This window comes from Primulina tabacum, chromosome 1, assembly GCF_025594145.1.
Source record: "Primulina tabacum isolate GXHZ01 chromosome 1, ASM2559414v2, whole genome shotgun sequence".
In the NCBI taxonomy this organism is placed as follows: domain Eukaryota; kingdom Viridiplantae; phylum Streptophyta; class Magnoliopsida; order Lamiales; family Gesneriaceae; genus Primulina; species Primulina tabacum.
Window position 1 is genome coordinate 53,526,919 of NC_134550.1, and position 25,641 is coordinate 53,552,559.

Consider the following 25,641-nt stretch of genomic DNA (forward strand, 5'->3'; position numbering starts at 1 on the left):
GTCAGCTACCTCATTCGTCTGACCTAAAATGTAGCTTATTGTTACGTCAAAATAATTCAATCCATCATCTCTGCCTCATGTTCAAATCTTTCCGCGTGAACAAATACTCGTGCCTCTGATGGTCAGTGAAGATCACACACTTGGCGTCGTAAAGGTAATGCTTCATTAATGCAAAAACTACTGCGGCTAACTCAAGGTCGCGAGTTGGGTAGTTTTGCTTATACAGTTCCAATTGCCTTGATGCAAAGGAAATTACTCTTCCTTCTTGCATGAGCACATGTCTTAGACCTTTCTTTGACGGATCTGTGTAATTGAAAAAAATCATTGCCTTCATCAGACAGCACTACCACCATTGTGGTTGCAAGTTTCATCTTTAAGTTTTCAAAACTTTTCTCACATTCTTTGCTCCAATTGAATTTAGAGTTCTTTTGTGAGTTTTGTAAGCTGTATTGCTATTGAGGGAAGATCTTGGACAAATCCCGATAATAGCTCGCCAATCCTAAGAAGCTCTGAATTTCTGTCATTATCGTTGGTCTTGGCCGGTCTTTGATTGCCTCTACTTTCTTAGGATTCGCAAATACTCATGCCTCACATATTATGTGACCTAAGAAAGTGACATTCTGTAGCCGAAACTCACATTTATTGAAATGGAATACAATTCTCTCTCCATTGACCTATGAAAAGTGAGATGGAGATGTTCTTTGTGGTCTTCTTCACATGGTAAGTAAATGAGGATCTCCTCAGTTGAACACTGCCAAAAAGTTTGTCAAGTAATGGCTTGAAACTTTTTTTCGGAAGACTGTTTTGGAAAAATCTTCAGCCCTGACCTTCAATTGGTAGTAGCCTGTTCTCAGGCCGAGTTTTGAGAAGTTGTAGCTTCTTTAAGTTGATCGAAAAGATCGTCTATCATTGGAATAAGATATTTATTCTCGATTGTGATCTTATTGAGTTCTCTATAATCTGTACACAATCTCATACTTCTGTCTTCCTTATTCACAAACAGTACTGGAGTTCCTTATAGAGACGTACTCGGTTCAAATTGCTTATTGTCTAGCAATTCTTGGAGTTATTCTTTTAGCTCCTGGGTTCAGTTGGCGTCATTCGGTATGGTGCTATTGAAATTGGTGCAACACTGAGAACCACATTGATTTGAACTCAACCTCGTGGTCTGAGAATATCCCGAGAATTCTTCCAGAAAAACGTTCGGGAACTCTCGCATTATTAGGGTATCTTCTAGCTTGAGCTCAATTTCTTCCTGCACTTCGTTCACTATTGCTAGGTAAACTTCTTTACCTGATTTTATGGTATTCCAAATCTGGGAAGCAGAAAGAATGTATTTATGTCTCTTGGCATTGCCATGATATCTTATTGCTTCTTGGTTCGCGGTTCGGAGTTTGAAATTCTTACTCCGGCAATCTGCTATTGCACTGCTCTCAGATACCAATCCATCCATATGATGACGTTGAAATCTACCAAAGTGCTTTGAATCAAGTCGGCACTGACTATATGCGAATAGATGAAAATTTTATTCTATATTGAAATTATTACGATTACTATCTCAAAACTTAAAACTCATATGAAATCTTGAAACTTAACTCAATATCAATCTATAGTCTATTGATTTAAATCCCAAAAATTATAACTCATTCGCCATAAAATAAAATCTTATTTAACCTTGTACGAATGAAATTAATCTTCAATTAATTTTTGTGCTAAATCTTACTTGTACTAAACATTACTTTCCTCAAGACCATGAGCTTAGAGAGCTTTAACACAAACTATTTTTATTGAATGTCTTTCTCCTTGAATCATTCTTAGTACCGTAACAAGATTCAAAACTTATTATGCCGTATTTTTCTCAATATCAAATAATATTTCATAACTTATTTTATTCATATAAGATCGTAATCTACTATTTATCCCAAAATAATATAAATTACTTAAACCTTAAGGTATTGTCTCCCAACTCATTTAAACAAGATAACCCAAAATCATACACATTTAAAGTTAACGCTTAGCATTTTTAAGAACCTAAATTAATGTTCACACATTTAACTACCACCCAAAATCAACTTCTATATTGGAATATTCAAAACTTATTATAACTCTTATATCAGATTTTTACATACTAGTTTTTTTCCATAAATAATTTGTCTTCAAATCAAATATTTCATCTTAAGTTAGAAGCTTAAGTCAACTCATCTCAGATAGATATAATCCCAACAATATAAGCCAATAATAATTGTTTCCTTAATCTAATTCTATAAAAATCCGATAAAAACTACAAAAAACGCATTGAACGAGATTTTTCGATAAATTTCCCAAAAATAGAAAGTTTAGATAAAAAAATATGGATTTAAAGCATATGTCGAGAAACGTTTAGAACAACTCACGGAATCGAAATTGTAATTTTCTTCAGAAAGTTATATGATATACGAAACTTTCCTAAAACGGCAAAAAACACGGTTTCGGAGGACTAAACGAAGGAATTTCGTGTTTACGAACCATGCCTCACAAACTTATGAATATTACTCATTTGGTCGTTCCAAAGGAGACTGGATCGGCTCTTTGCAAAAAAAATTTGGCCGAATAAATTTTTTTTGGGTAAAATTTCCCCAACTTGATTATGAACCTGGCGGCTCTGATACCACTTAAATTTCATGCCCCGCGATCGGGGTTAGTCGACGTCGGCGTTGTTCATCAATCACACAATTGAAAAACAACCAGTCTCGTAGCATAGTATAAACCGAAACCAGTTTATTTCATAAATACCGTAAAAATGGAATTGTCTTTACAATAGTAACTCTGAAAACGACAAAAATCTGCGGAAGCATAACTCGAATTAAAAACTCACAAGAACATATTCTTAATTAAAAATCTTCATGCGTCCACTATCAGTCCACAAACTGGCGTCTGATTCTTCTTTCTCTATTTCTTCTTCTGATTTATCTGGGAAGGGTAGAGTAAGGGGTGAGTATTTTGAGAAATACTCAGCAAGTGGGGGTCATTCGAACACAATATAACAACATGCATAAAATTTCGAAATCACATGACTTGTATAACATCATTCATATCACATGCATAACATTTACCAGACACTGAGATTCCTCTACTTTAAATGGTTTACTGATATCAGTCCTTAATTTTTACTACTCTAAGGGGGCGAGGCCATATAGCGGTTACATCTCCACCACGTAAGGTTCATATCATGGTTGGGATTCCCACCCATATCGAGTTGAATCCTCACAGTGTCAAAACATAATTCATGCCAAAAATCTTAACTAGAAGGGGTAGAAGAATAATTTGCACTCGACCGAATTTTAAAACACAAGAAATACATAACCGAAATTTACACATTTAAAACAAGCCCACTTAACTTAATCCTTGAAGAAAAACACGAAGAATTCGAAAATCCTAGAAGAATCATGCAACCGACACTTCGAAAACGCAATAGCACATCGACCGAAAAATCAGCCGTCTTGAAAAATTCTTTGCGCTTTATTGAACCGTTGGATCTGCCTCAAAATTTCACAGTACATTCAAACATTTGTCAAATAAATTATGAACGGTGAGATCAAGTTTGGAAGTCGTTTTAACCTGTTTATGGATGAAAAACCGTATGTATACTGTTTCCCGCATATAATCGGAGCAGTTTTCTTGCGAAGGCTATAAACGAAAAACTAACTGTCGGATTTGGCCAAAATTTGGATATGTCATTTGAAACACATGGAAGCACATTCAGAAAGGTGGAAATCGGATTCCGAGTATCCGAGCGAGAGAAACAAATTTTTGAACTTGGACAGAATTTTGATGACTCGTGCAGAATTTTTGAGAGGAAATTACAAAAAATATGAAAAAAAAAACTCAAAAATTGAGGTGTAAATTCTGAATGAGAGCTTCTCCTATTTATAGAGGGGTGGATGTGATCCAGATCATTTGTTTTCTCCTCGTTTAAACTCTGAATTAAATATTGAATCTAGGATAGATTATTATCTCTTATCTATCTCATCATCCTTATCCAAATATCTATATTAATTATCTCTTATCTTATATCAATAACTTGTATTTATATATCCCAAAATTTACCTGCTTATATCAAAAAATTTCTTATTTAATTTCTTAGATCATGATCTATTTATTTATCCCAAGTTCAAAATATAAACACAATATTATCTTAAATTTCGAGCTCCAAAAATATTGTACACGATATAATTATTCAATAACTTTAGATAATCTTGCAAATCTTATATTTTATAATGATATAGATACCCGAAGATTGCACAAATCTTAGTACCATTAAATTACAAAATATTATCACGATTATGCAAAAATCTTGAATTTTACACTCACTATGACCAAACCGACACAACTGATTACAGACACGATGGAGCATGTATTGTCCAGACGCAGAGGAGGGGGCCTGAACCCCCCACCCTCCAAGCAGGAGGCCCAGCTAGCCGAGATAAAAAAAGTTGAGAGAGGAGATCGATCAGTTGAAAGAAATTCAAAATGAGAATCCCTCCCAATGACCCCGGGCCGTACCATTCTCTGTTGAGATACTGACAGAAAAACTCCCTAAAAACTTCAAGTTCTCAAACATCGTAGAATATGATGGGAAGGGGGATCCCAAGGACCATCTGTCATGGTTCGAAAATGCCGCGCTCCTCCAACAATACTCGGACCCCATTAAACGACGAGTCTTCTTTACAACTCTTATAGGATCGGCCCAGTAGTGGTTCAATATCACGCCGACACCATCCGCCACGGTCCTAGAGAACCGTCGGAATCTTGAAGGGTTTACACGACCCATTATTGTATATCATGACCGTTATATTTTTTGGTCGCCACAGGCGACAATTTTCTGTATTCCGTCACCCGTCTTAACTACCATCGCTTGACCCTACAGATGATGGATACTATGAAGTGTTGCAATGCCCAACAGTTAGATTAAATCGTCGTCGTGTTTGTCATGGTTTCATATGGCATAAGAATAATAATATTCCAAACGGTTGAATTTAATCCATCTTATAATATTTATTTTGTGAAATATTTGAATTTTTAAACAATAGTTTTTGTGGGTTCTTGTTGATTCTAGTGTTGGTGTGGACTCAGGCACATCAAAATCTAGTGCATGGGTTCAAGTAATCGATGGCACGTCAGATTTAGGAGGTTGATGATGTATGAACTATAATATGTATGGATAAGGTGTATTTGGGTCTGGACCATTGTCACCTCTTTTCGGCCAGGAAATATTGGCACATTCTTCCAGTGGTCCGGTTGTTTGATTGTCAAACTCCACCTAAAAAATAACCCTATGTATGTAAATTTTCATGACCCATCATTTCAAAGATGGATAAAATTTATTATTAAATATTAAATCTTCAAGGATTAAATAAATATTCCATAAAAAAATCAACAAACGATTCATGAATCTAGAAGCTGTATTGGTTGATGTTTTGTTGTTTGTCTTAATGTCTTTTATTACTTAACTCATGCATGCATAAATAAATAATATATTTGTGGTACATATATATCACCAAACAAATTATATTGTTATGTTGCAAAGTCCAAAGATCTCTTGCAACATTATAAAAAATTCGAATAATATGGTATTCCAGTGGATCTAATCCAATTTTTGACATCAATGAAATTCTTAACGGTATACTTGGAGGCTTCAGCTCTAGAGTGGATAAAGCACGACCAATTAACTCGGTGGTTGGTACTCGAACCAGACACTCGGTTATTGTTAGGGGTGGGTACGGTACGATATACCGTACCGAACTACGGTACCGTATACCGTACCGAAAATATCGGTATGGAATTTTTCCATACCGATACCGATACCAAAAATTCGGTATACCGAATTTTCGGTATGGAAAAATTTCATACCGGTACCGTACCGACACCGAAAATTTTGCCGGTATACCGAAAAAATGTCGGTATACCGAAAAAAATGTCGGTAAGTTCGGTAGTTTTTCGGTACGGTTTTTCGGTATTTCGGTATTTTTTTCCACCCCCAGTTATTGTATTCGGCATAGTACACTTTATCCAAACTTGTACCCATCTCCAACTAGCCTTGGGGGTCGATTAGCTTGTCAAAAAAAGTTTGCATTACCATTGTAGAGGAATGGTTTCTCCACGGTCTGCCTAGAAAATTCTTTACGTTCAACTTCTTCATCAAATTTGGCATCCCGGAAATGGTGCAATTTTGCATCACATAGCCGGAACAATGATCTGGTGATTCTTTGCTTTGTGCTGTTATGGTGTTCGACTGTCCGACCAGTGGTCTACAAGCATAAATTTTGCATTTTTGGAAGACTGCTCGTCCCGCACAGTATATAAAATCTATGGTGCCGTAGATTTCGCAATCCCGGTAAAACTAGACATGGATGTTAGCATTTAGCGTATCTTGATAGCCTGAGGTTACCGGAGCTTCTCAGTGCCACTTCTTGGCCCCAATTTGGGAGCAGCAGTGTTCTAAAAAATTATTCCTCTTGCTACAAACCCATCAGAATCAATTACTATGACACAATATCAATCATATTAGATATTTGGTTTCCACAACTTTTGAGTTGAATTTTTTTTTTTAAAAAGGAGATATTTTACACTTACGGACATTTGCAATTTGGAAAGTTATGATACCCATGCATGTGCTTATATTACTTGTTATTTTGGTGGTGTTCATTCCTTCACCGATAAAATACAAATTGATCTTTGCTTGGGAGATAACAACGTGTTCACCGTTAACTCCATATTTTATTTTTATAAAGGTTCGTAGAGGATTATTGTCGAGAGCTGCAGCGACAACTTGAATGATAGTAGTGAAATTTCCCCATCCATCTTTGGACATTGTCAAAGTCAATTGTGCTGAAGCGCATTGTATCACAATGACGAGGGTCACTGTAATGTGAACAAAATTCTTTATTGGCTCCATCTTTGTTCCTGTTAAGCAAATGCATTATTATATTATTGGGTAAAAAATATATATGTCCTTACTTCATGTTACTGGTTTATTTGAGAAAGCATGATTTTCCTTAGATAATTCTATTTCTCTGAATGTTGCGAATGTCAAAACCGTCGGGATTTCAAGTCAGCTTGACGTTAAAAGGCTCATCGGATAAATTGCACAATAGTTGAGACGATTATGATATTTATGCAAAACGACTTAGCACTTAAAGATGTGTATCCTCCTTTTTGAAAGTAAAAAAAATTCCGAACCATCTCCTCCGTCCCAAATTCTTCTTCCACCCCAGTTTATGAGGATGACAAGGAGTGAACCTGAGACTGTAGTTTGCATGAATTTGTTTTTCGTAAATCATGTAGAGCAACAATCCGTAATTCTTTTGGACTAAATTAAAGGCAGTAAAAACTCAAAAATGATGAAAGTTACAAGTTTTTCTTCAAACATAAAATAAAATTGCGTCAAAATTGTCACGCCCCGAGACCGAGGTTAGTCGACATCGACGTTGTTTATCAATCACACAATCGAAAACAACCAGCCTCGTAATATAGTATAAACCGAAAACCAGTTTATTTCATAAGTCTCATAGAAATACCAATGTCTTTACAACTGAAAAGAATCAAATGCGAAAACATTTTACAAGGAAATAACTAGATAACAATTTCAAAATAACATGACTGCTAAACTCAAAAATCACCAGCCTTAGAATTGTTCAGATTCCTTTTCCTCGACCTGTTCTTCGGATTTATCTGGGGAGGGGAGAGTAAGGAGTGAGTATCTTGGAAAATAGTCAGCAAGTGGGGGCCATTCGAGCACAACAATAACAACATGCAAATTTCGAAACACAATAACTTTTCATAACATGACTCAACCACATGCATATCATCGACCAAACACTGAGATTCATCTACTTTCAATGGTTTACTGATATCAGTCCCTAATTTTTACTCCTCTAAGGGGGCGAGGCCGTATAGCGGTTATGTCTTCCACCGCGTAAGGGTACGTCATGATTGGGATTCCCACCCATATCAAGTTGAATTCTCACAGTGTCAAAACATAACTCATGCCAAAAATCGTAACCAGAAGGTGGTAGAAGAAGAATTTGCACTCGACCGAATTTTAAAACACACGAAATGCATAACTGAAATTTACATATTTAAAACAAGCCCACTTACATTGATCCTTGGAGAAAACGTGAAAATTCGAGAAACATAGAAGAATCCTGCAAACGACACTTCGAAAACGCAACAGCACATCGCCCCGAAAATTAGATGTCTTGAAAAAAACAATGCGCCTTATTGAACCGTTGGATCGGGCTCAAACTTTTACATTACGTTCAAAAGTACATGAAATAAATTATGAATGTTGGAGATCGGGTTTGCAAATCGTTTTATCTTGTTTATGGACGAAAAATCGTAGGTATGCTGTTCCCGCTTAGAATCTGAGCAGTTTTCTTAAGAATGCTATAAACAAAAAACTAACCGTTGGATTTGGCCGAAATTTGGATATGTTATTTGAAACATATGGAAGCTCATTCTGAACGGTGGAGATCGGATTCCGACTACCCGAGCGAGAGAAACGAATTTCTGAACTTGGACATAATTTTGATGACTTTTGCAGAATTTTAAGGAAGAATTTCGAAAATATGAGAGCAAAACTCGAAATTTGATGTGTAAATTCTGAATTAGAGCTTCTCCTATTTATAGGAGGTGGTTGTGATCCAGATCATGTGTTATCTCCTTGTTTAAACTTTGAATTAAATCTTGAATTTAGGATAGATTATTATCTCTTATCTATCTCATCATCATTATCCAAATATCTATATAAATTATCTCTTATCGTATACTAATAACTTTTATTCATAATCCCAAAATTTACATGCTTATATCCAAATGTAGATATATGCGAGAAATATCGAGATGACAGCACAAGCACACATATCATAAAATAAATTCTATGGTTATTTACATTGCTCGATCTAAACAAAGTTCTCTTTCAACGTTACACAATATCATAACAAGTCAGGGAAAAATGGAATTCCAGTGGATTTAATCCAATTTTCTCCATCAATGAAGTTCCTCACGGTAAACATGGCGGCCTCATCTCTGGAGTTGATAACGTGTGACCATTTGATTCTCTGGTGCACGGGTACTTGCATAGGTCCTCGGTTACTGTATTCGGCATTATACACTTTCTCCAAGCTAACTCCTTCCCACTCCAACCAGCCCCTGGGATCGATTAGTTTGTGTAGAAAACTTTGCATTATCATCGTTGTGTAATTTTTCTAGTTTACCCTTGAAAAAAATATCATTCTGAGTATAATTTTATGTGTACATTTACCACAATTATAATTTTAATATATAAATCTAACCCAGATGAAACTTTTATTTCATTTAACATTTTGTGACGACTTTCACGTGCAGCCAAATTTGACCTTCATACTTTGGGATTCCCCAATTAATTATTTTATTTTACATGCTTTAGCAATGTCGAAGAACTTGTATTTTTTGACACTGATTAATTTAATCCATTAGCATTTTACTTCCAATAACGCTTCGCTTATTAATTTTTATAGAAATAAATTATTGATATCAATTAAAGTTATTTCATTTTTTTCAAATTCGTACCCAAGTAATTAGTTGTGTAAAAAATGAAAAATAGACATTGTTTTAGTACTATAACCATGATGGTTAATTGGCCTCATTCAGATATTTGGCCATCTTGTAAAGAGCTTTTTTTTATCCAACTAAATCATTTCGGGCTGAGCAAATAATCAAATAAAGTCACGATGTCTCAAAAGTGTGAATAGCGTTTTGGAGGTATCAGGGCATGATTTGATAATTGGATCAAATGCGGTTTGTTTGATTTATCAATGAGCTCTGAGATATTTTGCCTTGACTAGTGTAACAATATTTATCATAATAACAAGATTCTTCAAGCCAACATTGAGACGACGTGATCAGTTTTTAAAGAAGAAACACAACAAATTATAACTACGTGTTTTCTCGCGCACTTATCGCAACAAAATACATTTTTCATATCCAGGTATATATATCATAACAAAGACGAACCAGGCTTTCCATCCCTTCAAATAAGAAGAGATATTATCAATGAAGTTTTTATTGACTCGGGTTGTCAAAGAGAAATCACTCAATCTTACTGAATCGAAAAACAAAATTGTAATGAAGAATGAGAGGGTGATCAAAAGATTGTTCATTTTAAACAACACATAGGTCGAGGCCATTATGTGGAAGGATTTAAGGTGAAGTTGTTTTGTAGGGTTCCTGAAGAAGTTGGCTATCAATGTAGAAAAGAAGGACGGAGAACTGAAGGCCACTGCAGTCCTGGTCCCAGAAAAAAGGTATAAAGACCCTTTGAGGGTTGGTCGGGTCGATCCGAAGGACCTGAAATAATAATGGAGTGGGATAAAAGGATGGACCCGAGGACCTAGAAGTCCTCGTCAGTCACGGAGTGAAGGGTGTTAGCCATGGTAGAGAACCACGAGGCACTCGGGGCCTCGGTCCCGATTTTGGTGGGGGTATGAGTGGGCAAGCTTAGCTTTTTTGGATTTTTTTGGGGGGGTCCAAACTGGGGCTCGGGAGAAGGTGGCAGGAAAGAATTTTTTAGTGGAAGTAGATTTTTTAATAGGAGAGTAGTCGAAGTGCAACAACATGGATTCATATTCCAAAAAACCATAGACATTGACTCCGGAGATAGAAGAAATAAAGGAAGAAATATTTTAAAGTAAAAAAAAGACTTAAAACTTTCATGAAGGTTGTAGGAAAAAGTCATGATGTATGCGAGTAGCAGGTTAGGAGTACGTCAGAATCACAGAGAAACAAGAGCAGAAACGCGAGGAATCTAGAGAATGCAAAAGTGGAAAATGGATGAAGGCAATTGATATTTATAGGTGTAGATCTTGGGATTAACGAGGGGACATGATGCGTTTCAGAAATTGAACAAGATAATCAAATAAGACGAAAAATCGAGCATCATAGTGGCTATGACAGAAACGCATCATAGTGGCTAACTTTGGCCCGGGGCCTCACAGGTTTAAAACGCGTCACAACATGCGACGTCCACACACTGTCTCTGATACCAACTTTGGGGCCCGTGCTCCGTATTAGAGTTTAATGACCAAACAATGATCATGACTAACATATGCAGAGCAGACAAGACTCGATCACATAACCATAAAAAAAACATCGTAAAAGTAACAGTACAGCTACACATGACATCCCTGGCAAATGTCTGACTTGATGATATAACACACACACACACATGCGACCCAGTCAATCCTCATGCAGTCATCAAGAGTGTGCTAATCCTATTACTTGTTCCATCGATGAAATGTCAGGAGTGATCTAATATTATCACTCGCTCCATCGATGACAACAGATCAATAATGATAGCAATCAAATGAGTCAATGCACAAAATGCTATGCACTAATAGTTTATATGACTAGTATACAAATATTCCAAATATTTCTTTCAAAATAAACATATTTTTAAATGATTTTCAAAGGATACAAATAGGGATTATTTATCAACATAAGCATATGAACTCAAAAAAAAAAAATGCGTGAATGCAATCACATTTTTCATATAAGCATATAATACACGCCAAAATTCATTACAAAATACTTAATGTTATCTCACGTTATTATAGACGTCATAATGAAATAGTTCATGCGTACCTCAACTGAACACTTAATTTACCACTGAAATTTTTTAAGAATTTTTTCGAAGAATCTGATCATGTGACAAGTAATTCATTTCACATCAACTTCCATTTATTTTCCAATATTCATCAATTTATCCTAAAATTTCAAAAATCCATAAGTTAGGCTTTAATACTTCTAAAATTAACATAAGACAATTTTATAGCATCTAAATATCTAATTATTAAACACTGAAGATCGAAAACCCAATTAAATAAATCTGAATTTTCAAAATTATGCTCAAATAAATTCTTAAATTTTATTAATATCTCCAATAAGCTCAGATACAGCACCTACAACCAAGAACATAAAACATCAATTATAAAAACTCGAATGAACATAATACTCAATTTTCGAAACCCTAGAGTTCTAAATTTAACTTCCACAATTCGAAATCTAACTCAAGTCTAATAGACCGAGCTCTATAAAGCCTAGAACAAAAGTTGTCCCACGAATTCCCGCGAAAGCAAACGGCAGCCTCTGACGGGTTTTTCAGGAGTTGCGAGTTTTTTTAGCAAAAGGGGTATCGAGGAAAAGTCGACGTCGATGACTTCGCAAATATGTATTTAATTTAATTTTTGGGCAATCGGAGCGGCTACAATTGGCGAACAAAGCTTCGAAATTGGTTGAGGCTTTTGAAGACAATTGCAGTCGGGGAGAAAGAAGAGAATACGATAGATTTACTATTATTATTTTATTTATTTAACTTAATTAATCAAATGGGCGGTGCTTGGAAATTTGGGATGGGCTCTCACATTAAATGTGTAGATCATAAAGCTCAAGCTCCCTCTTCCCATTCATTAGCACTCACAAAAAAGAAGCATCATTTAACTCCTGTAAATTGTTCATCCAATTCACCTAATTTACCAGGGTAGCGTCACTTGTTAATATTGTGGAATATTTTATAAATGCAAGAGAACACAAGAAAAACAGCATAAATATTTAGTGGAATTAATATTACGAAATAACAGCACAAGATTATATGTTGTGAAGATTTCAGATATCAATGCGAAATATTTTCGTAATTAATTTTCCATGAATTATACTCACTACCAAATTATTACCTTCCGATTTGTCCAAGAGATAAGATTGGACGAACAAAGTGATATGTTAAGATTATATTATATTATATTATTAATAAAGAAATCTTTATAATGTTTATTTTTTTACCCTTTAATTAAAAAAAAAACAATTTTTCTTTCCCAGTATATCTTTTATCATAACTACTTATTTTAGTAATAAGACAACAAAATATACAAAAGTAAAAATCTTAACACGTAAGTTGACTTCAATAATTTATAAATTTTAGTATTAAGGGCACTTTATTTTTAATTTTCCGATTTTATGAGGTGTTGCAAACAAGAGCCATAAATATAATAATCGAAACTTCCTCCACTTAAAATAAGATTACATAAAGTCATGGTGACTTGTGCTTCATGACGATCGATAGAATATCTTCTGCAATGGTAACCACAGAATAAAAGTCGGCACCGACAGCCGTCAATGGAGACTTGCGTGCTGGTGGTTCGGCAAAAGTATCCTCACATTCTCCCGGTCCACTTGCAGCAGAACCAAGCTGCTTATATGATTCTTTATAAGAATTCGACTCAAAAGCATCTATAGCTTCTTGGAGACTTACCATAGAATCACCGTATTCACTACTACATACGTTAAAGCTTGATCTAACAAATGGATCAGAGGCTGTTTTGTTCAATTTAATGATAAGTTCTGAGATTTTGATTGACTTCACTAATGCAATGTCCATCATAATAACAACGAGATCTCTCAGGTCGGCTTTGAGACCACGGGGATCGGATTTTAAAGAAGAAACACACAGACTATAATTATGTGTTTTTTGGCACACTTGCTGTATCAAAGCAACATTTTTGTTGATAATTGCCATCGACATAACTTGGGTGAAAAAGAAGAGGATTAGGAAGACTTGTACGACAGGAGAAGACATTTCTCTCTACTCGTATATATAATATATATGTATATTTAGGTTATTTTCTTTGATACATGTAAAAGTTTGTATTATGGAGTATTTATATAAGTAAGAGGACATTTAAAACACAAAATCTCGTGGAATTAATACTACCAAGATCTTATATTAATTATAGAAAATATAGTGCATCTTATAAGGGATTGTTACCATTACTTTGACCAAGATTCACGATACGGTATTCTCATTTTGTGAAATATTTTATTCTAATTTCTAAATTCAAATTTGCCTAATTTATTATATATTTTGCCTTCTCTGATATTCCCAATATCAATGTATTATCTTTGAATTAATTGGTGCAACAGATATAATTGGATGGACTGAGTGATGTTGAACCCTAAATGATCGGTTATATCATATTTGCAAACTGATTTCATATGCATCTTTAATTATAAGTATTTTGACCAAATAAATGTAGATATACGCGAGAAATATCGAGATGACATCACATCCACAAATATCACAAAATAAATTTTGTGTCTGATATCTCATGGATGGGTCCCACTAAGCCGATTAGGCCCAAACCAGATTTGGGACCCTTAGCTCATCCCCAGCCAAGGGGGAAAGCCCATCACGAGCCCAAATATTCTCTTATAAATATCAGGTTTGGGTGTCTAATTTATTCATTCACTATATTGATTTCAGCAGTACCTTTAGTTGTTCTCTCATTCCACTTGCAGTATCTGACTTAAGCGTCGGAGGGGATACGCTGGGACATCCTCCCGGCCCCTTCTAATGGTTTCCTTTGTGATTTCAGGCTTAGATTAAATTCTAAGTCTGCACTCGGACTAGTGTCACCTGCTGGAATCGAACCCTAAATTTTCAATCAATATGATGATACCCCATGGATGGACCCACTAGGGTTAGGCAAAACCAGATTTTGGACCCCTAGCCCTCCCCAGCCAAGGGGGAAAGCCCATCACGAGCCCAAATATTCTCCTATAAATATCAGGTTTAGGTGTCTAATTTATTCATTCACTATATTAATTTCAGCAGTACCCTTAGCTGCTCTCTCATTCCACTCGCAGTATATGATTTAAGAGTCGGAAGGGCTACGCGGGGACACTCTCTTGGCCCTCTTCTAAAGGTCTCCTTTGTGATTTCTTATATTAAATTCGAGTTCTGCACTCGGACTAATATGTCATTTGCTGGAATCGAACCCTAAATTTTCAGTGGTATCAATGGTAATATACATTGCTCGTTCGGAACAAAGTTCTCTTTTAACTTCAAACCATATCATAACAAGTTGGGGAAAAGTAGAATTCCAGTGGATTTAATCCCCTGATATCAATTAGTTAGTGCAGAAAACTTTGCATTATCACCGTTGTGGAATGATTTTCCCAAGGTTTGCCTAAAAATGCCTTCACGGCCAACTCCTTTAGCAAATCAGGTGTACCTAAAATACTGCAATTTTGCATCACAGTGCCACTCCCATTTGGTGTCTCTATGCATTCACCCTAACAAAACATAGAAAAAGTAGATATTTTTAATTTCTCACAATAATCAGATAAATTTGTAAAAAAATAATAATAATTAACAACCTTTTTATCATGAAACACACACTCCAAGCTAAAATCTTCATTTTTTCCACATGCATATAGATTATAATAACGAATTAATTGGAGTTTCAACGCCTATTGCATTTTCGAATGGTCAAACTCTCAAATGACAATAAAAAGAGGAGTCATATTTTTTATTCTACCTAAAATGAGGGATTGCAGAGAGTAGAAACAATTTTTCGAAAGAGTGCAATACTAATTTATATCTTCGAATGCAATTTATATTTTCTACACACCAAGGCAAAATCTTTGAATGCAATTTATATTTTCAAGCTATCTAATTGAAATAAAAAATGCAATTTATACATTCAAGCTATTCAGATTTTAAAATTGAAATTTGAACAGGAATTTGATAAGTTTAAATAAAAAAAAAGTAGAAAATTTTATTGATTACCATCATATAATTAATTACAGATTTACTATCAACTATAAAATATTTTAAACTGTGTAATCTGAATGGTCTATTGGAACAGTAATTCGAAAACAAGTAATTTTTCCTGTCATTCTCAATCGAAAATTAGAACATTGTTAAATATAACATTAAACCCTATTTCGCGCACAAACACACACAGACACACATATATATTATTTTAATGGGTGGATATATTTTTATTTACTATCTATCATCTGCATACGTCTGGGCATATATATATATACACTTTTAGATTACACTCAAACTTACATTTTACACAATAAAGTACAAAAGTATCATTAAATCTAATTAAATATCTTTTAGTTTTTCTTTATTACCCTTGAAAAAGAAAATATTGTTTTGAATGTAATCTTAAGTGTACATTTAGCACGGATATAATTTTAATATATAAATCTGACCTAGATGGAATTTTTATTTCATTTTTAAATTTTGTGACGACTTTCACGTGCAACCAAATCTGACATATATACTTTGGGACCCTCCAATTAATTATTTTATTTTACATGCTTTAGCAATGTCGTACGTGTATTTTTTTACACTAATTAATTAAATCGATTAGCATTTACTTCCAATAACGCTTCACTTATAAATTTTTATAGAAATAAATTATTGATATAAATTAAAGTTATTTCCTTCTTTCGAAATTGGACACTTAAGTCATACCCGAGTAATTTGTTGGGTAAAAAATGGAAAACGGACATTGTTTTGGTATTATAACCATAATGGTTAATTGGGCCTTATTCAGATATTTGACCATCTTGAAAAGAGCTTTAGTTGATTCAACTAACTCATTTCAGGTTGGGGATTCTATATATCGTATCGAAAGAGCCCACAACTATAGCCCATTAATCAGTGGATGGGCTGTACCCAAAGGTAGTCGTTGCTTGGATCAGCTCATATTTGCGATCCTCAGCCCATTTTTTAAAGCAAACAAGATTCTCAATTGTGTGTGGGAATTTCTAGTATGGCATATGTGGATTGTGTATAATTTACTGTCGATTGGAAATGTTTTGTGTGTTAGTATAATTTACAAATTTTAGTATAAAATTGAGGGTTGGTCGGGTTGATCCGAAGGACCAAGAATAATAATGGAGTGGGATAATGGAATGGACCCGAGGATTCAGAGGTCATCGTCAGTCCCAAGGTGAAGGGTGCTAGCCATGGTAGAGAACCACGAAGCACTCGGGGCCTCGGTCCCGATTTTGGTGGGGGTATGAGTGCACAAGCTTAGGTTTTTTGGATTTTTTGGGGGGGGTTCAAACTGAGGCTCGGGAGGAGGTGGCATGAAGTAGATTTTTTAATAGGAGAGGAGTCGAAGTGCAACGTCATGGACTCATATTCCGAAAAGCCATAGACGTGGACTCCGGAGATAGAAGAAATAAAGAAAGAAATATTTAAAAGTAAATAAAAAAAGACTGAAAACATACATGAAGATGGTAAGAAAAAGACTTGTGGTTGGTATTACAGTGAGTAGCACGTCAGAAGAACGTCGGAATCACAGAGAAACAAGAGCAGAAACGCGAGGAATCTAGAGAATGCGAAAGTGGGAAATGGATGAAGGCGATTGATATTTATAGGTGTAGATGAATAATCTCAGCAGTAGATCACAGAGATACTCTAAAAAATTATTTTAAAAAAAAACAATTTTTCTTTCTCAATATAACTTTTATCATAACTACTTATTTTAGTAAGACAACGAAATATACAAAAGTAAAAAACTTAAACACGTGAGTTGACTTCAATAATTTATAAATTTTAGTATTAAGGGCATTTTATTTTTACTTTTCCAATTTTATGAGGAGTTGCAAACAAGAGCCGAGCCATAAATAGAACAATCGAAACTTCCTCCACTTAAAATAAGATTACACAAAGTCAAGGTGACTTGTGCTTCATGACAATCGATAGAATATCTTCTGCAATGGTAACCACAGAATAGAGGTCGGCACCGACAGCCGTCAATGGAGACTTGCGTGCTGGTGGTTCGGCAAAAGTATCCTCACAACTTAGCGGTCCACTTGCAGCAAAACCAAGCTGCTCATATGATTCTTTATAAGAATTCGACTCAAAAGCATCATAGCTTCTTGGAGACTTACCATAGATGAACCGTATTCACTACTACATACGTGAAAGCTTGATATCACAAGTGGATCAGAGGCTGTTTTGCTCAATTTAATGATAAGTTCTGAGATTTTGATCGTCTTCACTTAGTGCAATGTCCATCATAATAACAACAAGATCTTTCAAGTCGGCTTTGAGACCACGGGGATCGGATTTTAAAGAAGAAACACACAGACTATAATTATGTGTTTTCTCGCACACTTGCTGTATCAAAGAAACATTTTTGTTGCTAATTGCCATCGACATAACTTGGGTGAAAAAGAAAAGGACTAGGAAGACTTGTATGACAGGAGAAGACATTTCTCTCTACTCGTATATATAATATATATATTTAGGTTCTTTTCTTTTCTTTGATACATGTAAAAGTTTGTATTGTGGAGTATTTTATATAAGTAAGAGGACATTTAAAACCCCAAATCTCGTAGAATTAATACTACAAAGATCTTATATTAATTATAGAAAATATAGTGCATCTTATAATGGATTGATACCATTACTTTGAGCAAGACTCACGATACGGTATTCCCATTTTGTGAAATATTTTATTGTAATTTCTAAATTCAAATTTGCCTACTTTATTATATATTTTGCCTTCTCTGATATTCCCAATATCAATTTATTATATTTGAATTAATTGGTGCAACATATATAATTGGAGAGACTGAGTGATGTTAAAGCCTAAAGGATCGGTTATATCATATTTGCAAACTGATTTCATGTGCATCTTTAATTATAAGTATTTTGACCAAATAAATGTAGATCTACGCGAAAAATATCGAGATAACAGTACATGAACACATACCACAAAATAAATTCTATGGCTATATACATTGCTCGGTCGAAACAAAGTTCTCTTAATTTCAACGTTACGCTATACCATAACAAGTCAGGGAAAAACGGAATTCCAGTGGATTTAATCTAATTTTCTCCATCAATGAAGTTCCTCACTGTAAACATGGCGGCCTCATCTCTGGAGTTGATAACGTGTGACCATTTGATTCTCTGGTGCATGGGTACTTGCACAGGTCCTCGGTTACTGTATTCGGCATTATACACTTTGTCCAAGCTAACTCCTTCCCACTCCAACCAGACCCCGGGATCGATTAGTTTGTGCAGAAAACTTTGCATTATCACCGTTGTGTAATAATTTTTCCAAGGTCTGCCTAAAAATGTCTTCACGGCCAACTTCTTTAGCCAATCAGGCGTAACTGAAAAACTGCAATTTTGCATCACAGTGCCTGTGTTATGTGCTCGGGTAATGGATCTAGTTATGGGGCGATTTAGAGAGAATTCACCACTCGCAAGATTGTGAGCGTGTTTCTGAGATTTCCGCCCACGTCTCGCTATTTTTGATAGTTGGGAATTGAGGCTCGTTGAAGAGAGAACCTCACGATCTCTGACTTTGGTAGAAGAAACTCAATTTTTGATGCCTTTATTTCCTCACTTCTGCCGAATATATATACAAGCCAAACTAAAGGATAAGAATCCCAATCAAATCCACTTGATATCTTCCTAGAGGATATCTTCGTAACTAATAAACAACCATATCTAATCCAAACCAACTAAATGAGATAATCTCTTATTTAAAGAATAAAAAAAAACAAGATAACTCTAGAATCCTCTTATCTAATCTACCACCTTGTACTTCCCATGAGTGTGTCTTTGATAAACAATATCTTTTGAAGGCGTTGGGTTGGGCTTGGGCTCGGTAATTGCTGGGGGTGGGCTGGTCGTGACATTACACCCCTCTGGAGACACGTGATCGTCCACGATCACAAATGAGGGAAACTCCACGGCCAAGGTGGAAGCATCCTGCCAAGAAGCCTCGGTGGGTGAGAGGCCAGCCCAGTGAATCAGCAGCTCCCGACGTCCCTGGCGGAATCTCGAATCCAGAATGGCCAGTGGCTGCGGTGGTTCGTCTTGGTTGAGTACTGGCAGGTCTGTGTCGTGGGGAATGTTGCCCTTAAATGGCTTCAGAGAAGAGACATGGAAGACTGGGTGGATCAAGGAGGAGTCAGGAAGCTTGAGTTTGTATGCCACTTGACCAATGCGTTCAATAACTTCGAATGGGCCAAAGTAACGTGGGGAGAGTTTCTTGTTCATCCGTTTTTCCACACTAGATTGGCGGTACTGTTGTAAGCGTACCAGAACCATATCCCCTATTGCGTATTGGACATCCCGGTGAGATGAGTCATATTGAGTCTTCATGAGGTTCTGGGCGTGCAGTAGGCGTTGACGGAGGTGTTTCAGGACTTCGTCTCTGGTCTGTAATTCTTTGTCGACGGCCTCTAATTTCGCTACCCCTGGGCAAAATGATAGAAGACGCGGCGGTGGTCGGCCGTAGACAACTTCAAATGGGGAAGAACGTAAGGACGAATGGAAGCTGGTGTTATAGCAAAATTCAGCCCACGCAAGCCACGTGGTCCATTTCTTAGGCAAGTCACCGGAGAAGCAACGGAGATACATCTCCACAATACGGTTAACCACCTCCGTTTGGCCATCCGATTGAGGATGGTAGGCCGATGTAAAACAAAGTTGGGTGCCACTCAAGCGGAACAATTCCTTCCAAAATCCACTAGTAAATGTGACATCTCGATCGCAAACAATAGACTCGGGCAACCCGTGAAGCTTGAAAATATTCTAAAAAAAAATCCGAGCGACCAATACTGCTGTATAAGGGTGTGAAAGGGCAACAAAATGCGCATATTTTGAAAATCGGTCAACCACAACCAAGAGAACATTCTTTCCTTGCGATAGGGGAAGTCCCTCGATAAAATCCATAGAGATATCCGTCCATACGTGGTGAGGAACTGGGAGGGGCTGTAACAACCCTGCCGGCTTCAAATTTTCAGTCTTATTGCGTTGGCAAACTTCACATTCCGCCACAATTGATTTTATTTGGCTGCGCATGCGTGGCCAGTAGAAGTCCCGCTGAACGCGATGCAAAGTCTTCAAATATCCTTCATGGCACGAGCTATGAATATAAGAGATGATGGTACCTGTCAAGGCCGAATCCGGAGGTAAGAACACTCTCTGATTATACCAAAGGAGATCATCTGAGAAGTCCCAGGGCCCCAGAGCTTCTCCAGCCTTTACCTTATCAATCAAGGGCTGTAACTCGCTCCTAGAAACGAGTTCACTTCTGATTTTGTCCAACCAATCCAGCCGTGGGGTTGATAGAGCGCAGATAGAGCCACTGTCTGATTCATCTCGTCTTGAGAGGGCGTCGGCCACCACATTGGCTTTTCCTGGTTTATATTCCACCTTGAATTCAAATCCCAACAGCTTGCTGATCCATCGTTGCTGAGGGGATGTCGTGATACGTTGTTCCAGCAGAAATTTGAGACTGTAATGATCGGTGTGCACCAAGAACGAAACTCCCCACAGATATGTCCGCCAGTGGCGGATGGCCTTAGCCAACCCAATCAACTCTTTTTCATATGCAGGTAATTTCCGGTGTTGCAGAGCCAAAGCCTGGCTATAGAATGCAATAGGACGCCCATTTTGAAGAAGAACAGCTCCTAATCCACTTTCTGAAGCGTCACATTCTATCACAAATGGTTCTGAAAAATTCGGTAGGGCTAGGACGGGTGTGGATGTCATAGCCTTCTTCAATACCTCAAACGATCGAGTGGTTTCTTGTGACCAGACGAAGGAGTTCTTGCGAAGTAGGCTGGTCAAAGGCGCGGCAATAACTCCGTAGTTCTTGACGAACTTGCGATAGTACCCCGCAAGGCCTAGAAACCCGCGAAGGGCGCGGATAGAGGAGGGGGTCGGCCAATTAGCAATGGCTGCAATCTTCTCGTCATCAACTTTGACCCCCGATTGTGTCACTCGATGGCCGAGATAGGCCACTTCTGTTTGAGCTAGAGCACATTTGGACCGCTTCAGGAAGAACTGTTGTGCCTTGATCGTGGCGAAGACCAGACGTAAGTGTTTCAAGTGTTCCTCCCAAGATTTGCTGTAAATCAAAATATCGTCGAAGAAGACAAGAACAAATTTGCGTAGGTAATCCCCGAAGATAGTGTTCATGATGGCTTGAAAAGTGGAGGGCACATTTGTTAGTCCGAAGGGCATAACCAAAAATTCGAAGTGACCATGATGAGTCCTGAATGCTGTCATGGGAATGCATGTTGGATCCATCAAGACTTGGTGGTATCCTGCTCGGAGATCCAGTTTGGTAAAGAATTGGGCTCCATTAAGCTCTTCCAACAATTCCTCAATCACAGGGATTGGAAACTTGTCCTTCACAGTCCGCGAATTCAAAGCCCGGTAGTCGACACAAAAACGCCATGATTTATCGGTCTTGCTGACTAACAATACGGGTGATGAAAATGGTGAAGTACTGGGTCGGATAATTCCTTGCTTTAACATCTCAGCGCACTGTCTTTCGATCTCATCTTTCTGTGCGTGTGGGTAGCGGTAGGGTCGAACCACGACAGGATCTGTCCCTTGGGTTAATATAATTTTGTGTGTATGTTGTCGTTGCGGTGGCAGCCCCGTAGGGTCCCCAAAAATCCCTTCAAAGTCCAGCAGCAGCGCCTGAAGGCCTGGTAGTTCCCTTCCGTCAGTTTCTGTTATGGTGAATGCAAAAGGGCCTGAACTCGCGCTAGGATCGTACCCCTGTAAACTGACCGAGTTTCCTTCATATGGGAAATTCATGACCATGTGTGTGAAGTCCCAAGTGATGGAGCCCAACGTGCACAACCAATTCACTCCCAAGACCACACTAAAGTCTCCCAAAGGTATCGAAAACAGATCCACACAGAATCTAGCTCCTCCCAGAATAACATGTACACCGCGGCATACCCCTGAGCATTGAAGTTGTCCGCCGTTGGCCACAGACACCCTTAGGGTTGGGCGGTTTTCCACGGATAATCCTAGTTTGGCGGCCTCCAGTGTATCCACGAAGCAATGTGTGCTCCCCGAATCGATGAGGACCCTCACGTGGCAGTCGTGAATTGTTCCCCAAATCTGCATTGTTTTCGCGCCCTGGGAGCCAGCAATTGCATGTATAGAGACCCCAAATTCTTGTGGTTCTTCTTCTTCCGTAGTATTCTTATCGTCTGATGTGTCATCCTCTATTCCTTCCAACAGAAATAACCGTTTGCATCGATGCCCCGGCGTGTATCGGTCATCACAATTGTAGCATAGCCCCTTAGAACGCCTCTCTTCCAGCTCCAATCTACTCAGTCGTTTTATTCTAGGTGTCTGGGGCTGTTGTTGGATGTTGGTGCTACGTAGCGGTGCTCGCGGTTCCTCCCTCGGGCAATTGTTGCGTGTCTCATATAATCGTGCCAGATTCATAGCCGTGGTGAGATTTGTTGGGTGATGGATTTGAACTTCTATAGCAATGTTTCTGCGCAATCCACTAATGAACAATTGTATCTCTTGCCTCGACGTCATGGGACCCGAACGGGCCAGCAATTCTTCAAAGCGTTCCTGATAATCATTCACCGAGTTTGTCTGACGTAGTTTGGCAAGATCGCCAAAGGTCTCTCCTCGAAGGGGTGGGCCAAATCTGAGATCACAATGTTCCGCGAATTCGATCCACTGAATATCGGGCTGATCCCTTTTCAATTTGCGAAACCACAGCTGGGCCTTGCCTTCGAGATGGAAGGATGCTAAACCCACTTTTTCTGCCTCATGTGTGTGTTGGTGGTCGAAGAAATGCTCGCAACGATTGAGCCACGCCAATGGATCTGATTTTCCATCGTAACAAGGGAAGTCTAACCTGGTGTATTTCGGTATGACAAACGAGTTGTCTTTTCCCTCCCGTGTGCGTGGACCAGTGGAGTACGTATCACGGGAATCCAAGTGGTTGTTGTCACCGCCCAGATCGTGCGTTGTTTCTGTTTTGGATGCTGCGACTTGGACCGATAATTCTTCCAGGCGTGTGGCAAGATCCCGATGTCGCTGGTCGTTCTCTTGTTGCCGCTGGTTACTCGTCATTCTGTCTTCTTTGTACATGTTGATAAAGGCTTCGAGCTGCCTGTGCATGGAAAGTAAATCCCCCATAGCGCCCGGCTCTGATACCAAGTTGTTATGTGCTCGGGTAATGGATCTAGTTATGGGGCGATTTAGAGAGAATTCACCACTCGCAAGATTGTGAGCGTGTTTCTGAGATTTCCGCCCACGTCTCGCTATTTTTGATAGTTGGGAATTGAGGCTCGTTGAAGAGAGAACCTCACGATCTCTGACTTTGGTAGAAGAAACTCAATTTTTGATGCCTTTATTTCCTCACTTCTGCCGAATATATATACAAGCCAAACTAAAGGATAAGAATCCCAATCAAATCCACTTGATATCTTCCTAGAGGATATCTTCGTAACTAATAAACAACCATATCTAATCCAAACCAACTAAATGAGATAATCTCTTATTTAAAGAATAAAAAAAAACAAGATAACTCTAGAATCCTCTTATCTAATCTACCACCTTGTACTTCCCATTAGTGTGTCTTTGATAAACAATATCTTTTGAAGGCGTTGGGTTGGGCTTGGGCTCGGTAATTGCTGGGGGTGGGCTGGTCGTGACAGCCTGCCTCCCGATTTGCTGTATCTATGCGTTCACCCTACAAAATATAGAAAAAGTAAATACTTTTAATTTCTCACAATAATCAGATAAATATGTAAAATAATAATAATAATCAACAACCTCTTTATCATGAAACACACACTCCAAGTTAAAATCTTCATTGTTTCCACATGCATGTAGATTATAACAACGAATTAATTGGAGTTTCAACACCTATTGCATTTTCGAATGGTTAAACTCGCAAATGACATTAAAAATGCAATTTATATTTTCAAGCTATTCAGATTTTAAAATTTAAATTTGAACAGGAATTTGATAGTTTAAATCGAAAGAGTAGACAATTTTATTGATTACCATCATATAATTAATTACATATTTATTATCAACTATCAAATATTTTAAGCTATTTAATATGATAGGATTATTTGAACAGTGATTCGATAAGACAAGCAATTTTCTGTTATTCTCAACCGAAAAGACAAGCAAATTAATCTCTATTTAGCACGCGCGCACACACATATATATAATGCGTATGATAGTAAATAAAAATATATCCACATCCACATACGTCTGTGTATATATACACTTTTAGGTTACACTCGGACTTACATTTTACACAATAAAGTACAAAAGTACCCTTAAATCTAATTACATATCTTTTATTTTTTTTTTACCCTTGAAAAAAATATTATTCTGAGTATAATCTCATGTGTACATCTACCACAATTATAATTTTAATATATAAATCTAACCTAGATGGAACTTTTATTTCATTTTAACATTTTGTGATGACTTTCACGTGCAGCCAAATTTGACCTTCATACTTTGGGATTCCCCAATTAATTTTTTTATTTTACATGCTTTAGCAATGTCGAAGAACTTGTATTTTTTGACACTGATTAATTTAATCCATTAGCATTTTACTTCCAATAACGCTTCGCTTATTAATTTTTATAGAATTAAATTATTGATATCAATTAAAGTTATTTCCTTCTTTTCAAATTGGACACTTAAATTCGTACTCGAATAATTAGTTGTGTAAAAAATGAAAAACAAACATTGTTTTAGTACTATAACCATGATGGATTGTCCTCATTCAGATATTTGGCCATTTTGTAAAGAGCTTTTGTTGATCCAACTAAATCATTTCGGGCTGAGCAAATAATCAAATAAAATCACAGTGTCTCAAAAGCGTGAATAGCGTTTTGAAGGTATCAAGGCATGATATGATAATTGGATCAGATGCGGTTTGTTTGATTTATCGATGAGCTCTGAGATATTTTGCCTTGACTAGTGTAACAATATTCATC

General features: G+C 37.1%; 1 protein-coding gene across 1 annotated transcript; it reads right to left on the reverse strand.

Annotated features, from left to right (window-relative positions):
- Positions 1-13,099: 13,099 nt before the first annotated feature.
- Positions 13,100-13,585, reverse strand: LOC142512922 (pectinesterase inhibitor-like). Its single transcript, XM_075619704.1, has one exon. The coding sequence runs from the start codon at positions 13,583-13,585 to the stop codon at positions 13,100-13,102; it is 486 nt and encodes a 161-aa protein (XP_075475819.1).
- Between the last annotated feature and the right edge of the window lie 12,056 nt (positions 13,586-25,641).